This window comes from Ptychodera flava, chromosome 11 (assembly GCF_041260155.1).
Source record: "Ptychodera flava strain L36383 chromosome 11, AS_Pfla_20210202, whole genome shotgun sequence".
NCBI classification, from domain to species: domain Eukaryota; kingdom Metazoa; phylum Hemichordata; class Enteropneusta; family Ptychoderidae; genus Ptychodera; species Ptychodera flava.
Genome location: NC_091938.1, coordinates 22,897,826 through 22,908,075, shown reverse-complemented (window position 1 = coordinate 22,908,075; position 10,250 = coordinate 22,897,826). Strand labels below are relative to the sequence as shown.

The 10,250-nt window shown below is 39.3% G+C and overlaps 1 protein-coding gene across 1 annotated transcript; it reads right to left on the bottom strand.

The window, feature by feature from the left end:
* On the bottom strand, positions 1 to 7,351 carry LOC139143850 (ganglioside-induced differentiation-associated protein 1-like). Its single transcript, XM_070714433.1, has 5 exons — positions 7,232 to 7,351; positions 3,614 to 3,806; positions 3,119 to 3,289; positions 1,509 to 1,721; positions 1 to 375 (listed from the first exon to the last, which is right to left on the bottom strand). Exons 1-5 carry the CDS (start codon positions 7,289 to 7,291, stop codon positions 170 to 172), a joined length of 843 nt encoding a protein of 280 aa, XP_070570534.1. The 5' UTR covers positions 7,292 to 7,351; the 3' UTR covers positions 1 to 169.
* Between the last annotated feature and the right edge of the window lie 2,899 nt (positions 7,352 to 10,250).

The window sequence follows — 10,250 nt, the reverse complement described above, 5'->3', positions numbered from 1 at the left end:
CAATTTATTTCTTGGAGTCTTTATTTTTCAGATTATTTACAAACTACAATTATTGACAATCATGAGTAACGCACAAATTATTTAAGTTGCCTGCGTGAAGATGTGCAAAATCAAATACAATCGGAATACTACCAGTATCAAAATTTCAGATATTGAGAATTCGCTAGAATTACTTTGAAGGCTGAAAGTCGAAGGTAGGCAGAACCTTTGCACAAGTCTCTCTACTCAGCATCCATTCATAATATGCCGACACGTGGGGGCGCTGTCCATTCGTCCAGAAAAGTTTTGCCATCCCATACTGCTTCATTCGGTGCATTAAAATGATCAGAAATATGTCGGCTGCGCTCACATCCTTTCCGCAGAGAAAACTCTCTCCTGTGGACAATAAAATAAAAGTGGAAATTTCTAATAATTTGCTCAAAGGGTCATAAATGTTCAGTTCATTTCTTGTAAGGAGTTTCAACCTGTCATTCTATGTTACCGATGGTATTAACACAGACAAACAGAGAAACAGAATAGCAACGGGTATTGTTTTTCAAAGCGTGAAGCGGTTACGTAACCCATCCATGTTCGCCTCGCCTCAGGTAGCTCTCGCCTCTCTTTTCCGAAGAGTGCCGACCATGCATCCTTCGGTAATTTTCGGATTTTCGCCACTTGTTAAGCGCAAGTATGTTCGGAAAAGTTTGTGTTGCTGTTTTCGTGTGGTGCTGAGCGGAATTGGCGTGCTGGCGAAAACGGGAGTGTTTTGAGCTTCAGGAAAGTGAGTTTTACCATTTTAAAAATTCCTCTCATATTTTTAAGGAATATATAATGAGTGCGTTTGAACCAAATTTGAAAGTCTTTTATCGATACTGTCTGGTTTTACTCAATGGTTTACGGTTAGTCATACCGTCTTTTACACGTTCGTCAAGGAAGGTCATGTTTAAGAAACTGCTGGCTTGTTATGTTTTGATTGGCGTGAAGCAGTGTTTCTGCCCTGAGAGGTCACAAAGTAGTCACTTACCCCGGGAAAGCTATTGTCGCCATTTATAACTCGCGCGAATGTTTACAAAAACCGATAAAAACAGTACAGGAAGTTGCCCATGTAGTTTGCACAATGAGAAAAGCTCCACGCTTGGAGCTTGCATCATGTGATATGGAAGGGAGCTAGCGCATATGTAAAAATCATCCTTGGTGAACTTCCCCTTTAATATACACATAATATAAAGAGCAGGACAACCTTCAATTATAGTTAACTTTAGGGTCGATTCTACCTTTTCCTGTCCATCTAATCATAGACAGAGGAAGCGTACACAGACAGTAGAGACGAGACGCCTCTCTTCACCTTATACGATTTCATTGTTGTTGTTTTTTTGTTTGTTTTTTGTTTTGTTTATATTTATATCAGCCGATTTCATAAACATCAGGTGGTCTCGGACTCAAGAAATACCTGATGATACGAAGCCAGTTCTGAAATAAATTCCATTTAAATGTGCAATGAAATATTAAAAGAAACTAAATTTACAGACCATCAGGATATCTGTGTTTAGTTTTCTTCAGTTCGTCTTCAACTTCAGACATCAGTCTGTCAGCCCTTGAAAGAAGGTCTTTGAAGTCGCCCTCACTTGGTGAATCCCATCGGTTCTTTATTCTATTTTCAATCAGTTGCTCGTACACGGTTCTCAACTCGGGATGCTCTTTCGCCAGCATCGCTGCTTTATTGGGAACGTCTTCGTTACAAGCTATATGCAAATGAAAATGAGAGAAAGAAGTATCACATAAACTCCCCTTCCTCCCCACAGAGCCGTGTAACGATTTTTACTGACACAATTACACGTTCTGATATGTTATTGGAAAAATGTCACTTTTTCGATTTTGTAGTCTTCGAAAAGTCTCTAATAATTTTTCGGAATTATGAAATGTACCGCAACAATGCTTGGCGAACCATATTTTCAACCGGTCTTTAATACAGAATAGGCGAAAAGCTTCTCATAGGCAGTACTTCCACATATTTTTCATTTTTCTCACTGGTTTGTCGATTCTCCTCTCGTAACCAAATCGGGTCGAAATGCTTGATTCTTTTTCGCTTTTCAGCATAGTCTGTATATTTGTAGTGTCCCAGTAACCGTAGACAACTGAATAGGACTCATTTGTCAACAGCAATATTGGGTATTTAAACCCAAAACAATAATAAAAAAATAATAAAAAAATAATTCAATTCTTGAGAAATATTTAACTAGTTGACATTGGAATATTTCGTAGCGCTTTTAGCATGTTCAGAGTGTCAAGCCATAATTTGCGTGCAGAATGTTAGCGTTTTGAAAACATTGATACTGAGATCAATGAGAATATGCCAATCATGTACTTTAAAACAAGTAGAAAACGAATTGCATTATTTCTCGTTTGCCCTGTATATAATGAAATGAGAAAGAAATTCTTATCGTCCTTTTATTATGATTACCGACGATGGAAAAATTCACATTACTCATGCGTTCACAGAATCGTGATACTCAGTTCAGTCTGTCAAACTTCTTGTTTTATAGCTTTAAAAGGACAGAAAATGTATTACAATATCTGCAACGAATCCTCCTTCTGTGTATTTGAGATTTTCTGTAAATAGCCTGCAAGTATTCTTCCTTTTTCCAATGTTGTCTGTTAACACTATTTATTTTCATGAATTGTATAAGGGTCGGTGGCCTATAGAACCAAATGTTGGGTATTGCACATAATGCGTAATATTTGCAAGGCCTAGACGTATACTTTTAATTATTTGATATATTTTGTACTCCTACAAAAGTAGGATGACGAAAAAAGCAGAAAAAGAGAACGTGCTTGTTCATACACAAACGTATAATCCGTCTGCAAAGTTTCGGTGGAAATTTCATTTAGGATCTCATTGTAAAATGGCCGTTTGTATAAAGAGTAACCGGAGTATGTGAAGAAGTTTTTTGTAGTTTCTGCAAATGAACTGCAAAAGATTAAAAAACTTAATGGAAAACATTTGCAACATACGTTTGAAAACAGAAATTCATGATTTTAAATTATACAAATTATATAATTACAATCTAACAGAAATTTTAAATTGCTCATTCATTCTAGGAATCTCAATCGCTGACACACCGTACGTGTGATCTCTCACCTTTAATAACCTTCTCCATTCGTCCTGGGGGAAAATTCGGGGGTTCCGGAACTAGGTGAGGATGTCGCACACACCCCGCCATCATCTCATGAAGCGTGATTGAATCTGCGAGATCTCGAAAATATATCACTCTTTTTCTTTCGTCTGAATCGTCTGGATGTAAGCGATTTGCTGGAACAAAATTTATTCTTCGGTTTGGAATGAAATAAGTCTAGCGTCAATTTAATTTCATTTTAATACAGTTCTCATTACGCTTGTTTGCTTAGAATCAAGTATAAATTATAATCAAGGAATATGGTGATCCTACTATTTTGGTGACCGCTATCACTGAATGACATCGGTTTTGTGCACTCCGAGGGGTAAGTGGTAAGGTATGTATGGTCAAAGTCATTTCAAGAGCATGAACTATTTTTTCATAATAAGGCACATAAAAAGACCCTGAAATAATTTCTAACCACAAGGTTACGTAATGTAAACTGTCCACCAAGTACTTACCGTTTGGAAATGCCTGGTCGAGGTACTCCAAAATCCTCGGAGTTTCAGCAACCACTCTGTCACCGTGAACGATGATTGGTATTTTACCGGCGGGATTCAACTTCACAAACCACGGATCGACCAAACCTAAGTTGGCTAAGGGAATGATTTTGCTGTCACAGTCGATTCCCTTCTCAGCAAGGGCCAAGCTCGCCTGCGGAAACAAACAAAATGGTGGCAAACAAGGAAGCTGCACGCTAGATTTTCTGCAGGATATTTGATCTTGATGATTGCCTAAGGCTCGAAGTCAGGTAGTGAAACATTCAGGCTTTGCTGGAAACTGATCTTGACTGCAGATCTTAAAGCGCCACTAGTTGTATCTTTCTGAATTTTCTAACCACAAATACATATCTACCAATCGTGAGAGATGTTTTGATTCCCGTTATCAAACCATAAAAACTCTTTGAAAATTCCAATCTGTGGCGATTGACTTGGTCCTTTGTTCACACTTTTTTATATTGGCTTAAAGTGGTCAGATTTGATTTGTAAGTCAAAAATCATTTACCTAAAATCTAAGTTAGTACGTTCGTCGCCGGTGTTTGAACAAAACATCACCTGTGGTCAATTTTTACGTAAATTGCTTTTGATTTCAAACCATCTTATCGAAAAAGGGACATAAAGCTACAGCTATAATGGGGCTTTAATGCAGAGATCAAATCCAAGACCCCGGATGTAGTTTAGACTAGGAACTAATTAGCATTTCGTGCTAACATTTTCAAATAACTTAGTCAAATGAACTCCAGGTTTACACTTGCCTTTATACAGATGGATTGTGACAATAGTTTGATATCACTGTAGGTCGCCAAGATGAAGACTTTCAAACCCCTTTGATACTGCTATTTTTGAGAAAAACCTTTTTCTGTTTTAAATTTTTCAGTAACAAAACTTGAAAATGCGTGTCACTGAGAGCTGTGCTGACCTGCATTCACTCTACTTCAAGAAAATGAGTTTCATGAGAGCTGCCTGAAGGTAGATTGCGTCTAGGTGAGTTCTTTCTGACACCAGAAATTTTACAATACTTTTCTGTTCTACCGTCTATATTGTCTCATTTTTAAGGTGGAGTAAATTAGGTTTTAAGGGAACCATCATTATTAACGGCCGAGAGTCGGAGGAATCTGAGGGGAGTCACTCAAAAAAATTAAAAACAACAGGGGGCTCAAATGTTGAGAGAAAGGTTGCTCGATTTTTGGTGCAAATGCATTGAAACACCTCTTGAATTGCACCCTTCCACGCACCAATTTCTAAAATATTCTATGCGAGAGGATGGACATCCTCTCTCCCCTTTCGGTGTTCTAAAAGTGTTAATGAGTAAAAGTACAAATTGAAAACACCTCTCAGATTGCACCAGACCTAACGATTGCATACATCTCAAAATTTTCCACTCAAGAGCCTCTCGCGTGTCTCTCCCAATCACAGTACTTTCAAATTCAGCCCTGTGAGATATCTTAGTGAAAATCCTGCCATGATACCCATTCAAAGTAAACAATACTATATGGTTGGATTCTGGTAATAGCGTGAGCTTTCATATCTACGTATCTTTGTTGCGACTTTGAATTTCATTTTGTTGGTTTCACCTTTTTCAACCGTAATGAGATAGCCGATGACAATCTAGCAGGGCCTTTACTATTGCTGTACTTTTGTAAATTTTATAAATACATGTATTGACATTCAACTTTCTGAAGGGGGGATTCAGTCCTAATTTCAGTGTTAGTGAGGGGGATACTCAAATTCATCAGGGTTGGCCGAGGGCTTACTCGAGATTTCAGAGGTTCCTTTGAAATTCCTCCGATTACTGCCCCCAGGACGTAGATAATGACGGCTCCCTAACGATCTTGTTTTTGTGAAAATCGAAAATTTAAAGAGAGCATTGCGGCCATTTCCCACTTTCAATATAGAACGCTATTGGAACTAATTTGGGATAATTGGATGGTGAAGTAATGTCGATTTACCATACAAATGTAATCTCATCTGCTTTTCTTTTTATATTACACACTTGTTTTCATGAGTAATTTGCAATATTGCAACATTCAGCTATATTGCACATTACACTTTTGAGCAATTTGAGAAATAAGAAAATCCAATTATCCCAAATTAGTTCCAATCGTGTTATAGGTAAGTTTTCCGTAATTTGTTTCTCTAATATCAAAATTTGGACGGTGACCATCATTTTGAAAGGGCGGGGTTCAAAGTTCGAGCAAAAGTTTTAAATCTTATATTATCAAGGCTTGTCTTACGTCGAAAGGCTCGGACATAGCTGAGCGACTAAGGTTTGTTATTTAGCAGTTTGTTGTTAAATGACTCGAGTATGTGACAATTTTACTGTAAAATGATGGATGCAAACACTCTGTCACACCACACACACATATATACATGCAAAACTTGAACAGTAATTCAAATCTGATGAGAGGTCAGCATGTCACCTTAGACACAAGTATGTCAAAGTTATTTGTGCTAAGGCCAAAAACATATAGTGCTGTTCCGATAACCCAACCTATTTTTCACCCGCCGATCCTAGACTTTTAGAGTTACATAAACACGGAAGTGTAAAGCTCACGCATTTTCACCTGGCGTTTGATTTTTGCTTGAATGAGGATGTCTTTTATGTTTTTATTCTAATATGCTATGATACGTTTATCTGGAAATGCTGTTTTGATTGCTCTGAACCACTGAAAAGTGCGTATTAAAAAATAAATGTTTTTTTTGAAAATTCCCTGCATACCTACCTACCGTATTTTTAAAACCATGTTATCGGAACCGAACATTTTTTTTTTTTTTTTTTTTTTGCGCCAAATTAAATGACTCGAGTGTGTGACAATTTTACTGTAAATGGTCAATGGTCTCTTCAAGTTCCTGTCAGTTTATCAAAATATAAAGCTGAACATGTCTGTATGAAAACTGTCAAAATGTCACATTTTGGCATAGTAACAATAGCAATATTTATTGTGTCGTATATGTCAATAAGCTTCAGCTAACCTGGGGTTATCACCCGGATTGGTGCATTGCACTAGTGGTGCACAGTGGCCGTATCCACAGGCTCGTGTAGTTAGAGCACCTCCTCCTATCGTACATGCATTGGTAGTGGGTCGCACGCACCTGTGCCCGTATTGAACAATTGGAAGCACTGTAGCTCCAACGCTCACCGTGGCTAGGCCTTCTTACCGACCATAGGCCTTTCACCACAGACAGAAAGACATGCCTTTTAATGCCCTACGACGTATAAATCTGTGGAACAACACCGGTTAGCAGCAGTCACCGGCGGTTGACCTGTCGCTTCGCGAATCCCCTATGTAATGTTTTGTCCGCGTAGGCGATGTAGGGAATTCGCGAAGCGACGGCCTACGCGCCTGTGGCTGTAGTACTGTAGTTCGAGGTTTTGCCTGGGTATATGGGTCGGACGGCAAAACCAGATTTGCCGTCCGACCCAAATACCAAGGCACAGCCTCAAGCTACAGTACTGCACTACGTGCATTACCGGTCAAATCTCAAACCATCGGAACATTACAAACCCAGCTTCTCTTTTCTGCATTGTGAACGGAAAGCGAAATGTCCTTGGCGAGAACTATGAACGTGAATACGCACCCTCTGTGAGTAGTACGAGATGTGGTCGCGATATAACGTGATCTTCTCATGGCCACTCATTGTCTATGTTGGCGTTGTGCAAATCAGGGTCTCCTACGATCTCCTAAACCATGGGCACGTCTGTGGTCCCGGAAATTGTAACACATGACAAATATGACCTTTCGACTAGAGTTACTCGGAGATAAACATGGGTCAACTTGGTGAAGCATGTTCGTTTATGAATAAATATGTGTGATTTTGCTCAGGCTTCTTTATTTACATTGACATCGATAAAGTACATGCCCTGTAAACGAACTAAGCCAAGGAAGAGCCCAGGAAATTAAACCCATGATAACTAAAAACTGAAGATGCAAAGCTAGAAAATCGAACAACCTTCTAGCTGCCTGAATACGTACACCAGACAACCATTCATAATACGCCGACAAATGGGGGCGCTGTCCATTCGCCCAGGATAGTTTTGCCATCCCGAACTGCTTCATTCGGTGCATTAAAATGATCAGAAATATGTCGGCTGCGCTGACATTTTTTCCGCAGAGAAAACTCTCTCCTGAAGATGAATGTGGCCTTAAACTTCGATGAACTATAGCACCGTAAATATATTAATCCCTCCAAAAAGGCAGCAAAGGTAAGTCCAGCTTCTTTATTATAACACTACAGTGATTTGCAGGAAAATGTTCTTGTTCACGTCATAGCTAGCGCTAGCCAAGGCATTATTTGCAGACCGTGCGATTGGTCAACTTAAATCTTGACGCCATGACGTAGTACCCACAGTCTTGACCGAGATATTCAAACTGGATTTAAATTATCGCAGTAGTCGTGAAAAACACCGCTTTTCCTCTCATTTGCTGGGAGATAGGTAAACGAAGCCCAAATTTGATCAGGACGTTAATGCCGGGTCTCGTCAATATATATATATATATATATATAGAGAGAGAGAGAGAGAGAGAGAGAGAGAGAGAGAGAGAGAGACTGCGAGAGTGGTGCTTTTTCAGTGTGTACTCTGTCTTCTTGGCACCTCAAAGCCTCACCTTGGAAGTTTATAATTATTATTTTCTTCACAGACAAATTAGAAACAGACTAGCAACGCGGCATGCCTTTTGTTCCATGGTCGTCTCGGTAGACTATTGCCTTTTCATGTTAAAATGAGCTTCAAGGTGTTAAATTTTTTGGAGACTTTGTTTGTAGTGGATAATTGCACGAGATTATGCGAAAACACGACGAGATGGCATCGTGCTGCCAGTCGCGTAGCAACCATAGTTACTTTGTGAGTTCTCAGGGCAGAATCACTGCTTCACGCCAATCAAAACATAACACGCCAGCAGTTTCGTCTCTACTGTCTGTGTACGCTTCCTCTGTCTATGATTAGATGGACAGGAAAAGGTAGAATCGACCCTAAAGTTAACTATAATTGAAGGTTGTCCTGCTCTTTATATTATGTTATATTAAAGGGGAAGTTCACCAAGGATGATTTTTTACATATGCGCTAGCTCCCTTCCATATCACAAGATGCAAGCTCCAAGCGTGGAGCTTTTCTCATCGTGCAAACTACATGGGCAACTTCCTGTACTGTTTTATCGGTTTTAATTTGTAAACATTCGCGCGAGTTATAAATGGCGACAATAGCTTTCCCGGGGTAAGTGACTACTTTGGGACCTCTCAGGGCAGAAACACTGCTTCACGCCAATCAAAACATAACACGCCAGCAGTTTCATAAACATGTCCTTCCTTGACAAACGTGTAAAAGACGGTATGACTGAACGTAAAGCATTGAGTAAAGCCAGACATTATCGATAAAAGACTTTCAAATTTGGTTCAAACACACTCATTATATATTCATAAAAATATGAGAGGAATTTTTAAAACGGTAAAACTCACTTTCCTGATGCTCAAAACATTCCCGTTTTCGGCAGCACGCCAATTCCGCTCAGCACCACACGACAACAACAACACAAACTTTGCCGAACATACTTTCGCTTAACAATTGCCGACAATCCGAAAATTACTGAAGGATGCATGGTCGGCACTCTTCGGAAAAGAGAGGCGAGAGCAACCTAAGGCGACGCGAACATGGATGGGTTACGTTACCGCTTCACGCCTTGAACAATACCCGTTGCTAGTCTCTTTCTATATTTGTCTGTGCTTTCTTTTACAGTTACTTAGAAGGTTGTAGTAGAAATGAATCAGAAGAAAATACTTGTGTTCTTCAAATAGCAAATAACAACATCAACAACATCATTAAACACCCAGATTACTCTATTCCCTGAGTGTAGAAACGTGGATTTCTTCTATTTGTGAACAAAAGTGTATCTAGACCTCACTGCAGTGCAGTACACTGACAGTACCTTTAGTTTTGCCTTGGGCTATGGGCTAGAGGGCAAAATACTTCGATGAAATCCTATAATAAATTTCCAAAACCCAAATCTAGTCGAGCTTAGTTAGCCTAGCCGTCCTCAAAGCTAGATAGCAATTGGAAACGTCCGGACAGCTGGGAAAAGGGCGCCCTTGACTTGTTTGTGCGTTTGTATGCGATGTTCACAAGATTTGCGTCCAACTTTTCACTGAATTCCTGCAAACACAAAGTATATATAACGTGATCGTACTTGCCCATTGTTACTGTTAAAATAATTTTAATTCAAGATTCTAAATTTCTTGTACACATTTATGACTCTGCGCCAACATGTTGTTTATATCAATGTTACTATAAATAGCACAAGTAGCGTAGTATAAACAAAGTTTTACGATTTTCGTTTATTGGTGGGTGTGCGTGCTCGTTGGGGTGGGGGTTTGGCTTTTGAATCATCTTATAAAGTGGGTAGGTTGGTTCACTTATTTTGACTAAAAAGACTTTGAAATTCTCCCCGCCAATCCACCCCATCCCTAAGGGAAAAACAGTTGAGCCGATATCCAAATACAAGATGTGTTACTCTGGTCACGTGTACTGAGAAAATTCTACCTCTGATCCAACAGATGATGCAATCTTAGCTATTATCCTGAACAAACTTTGCACGCTATTGAAGGT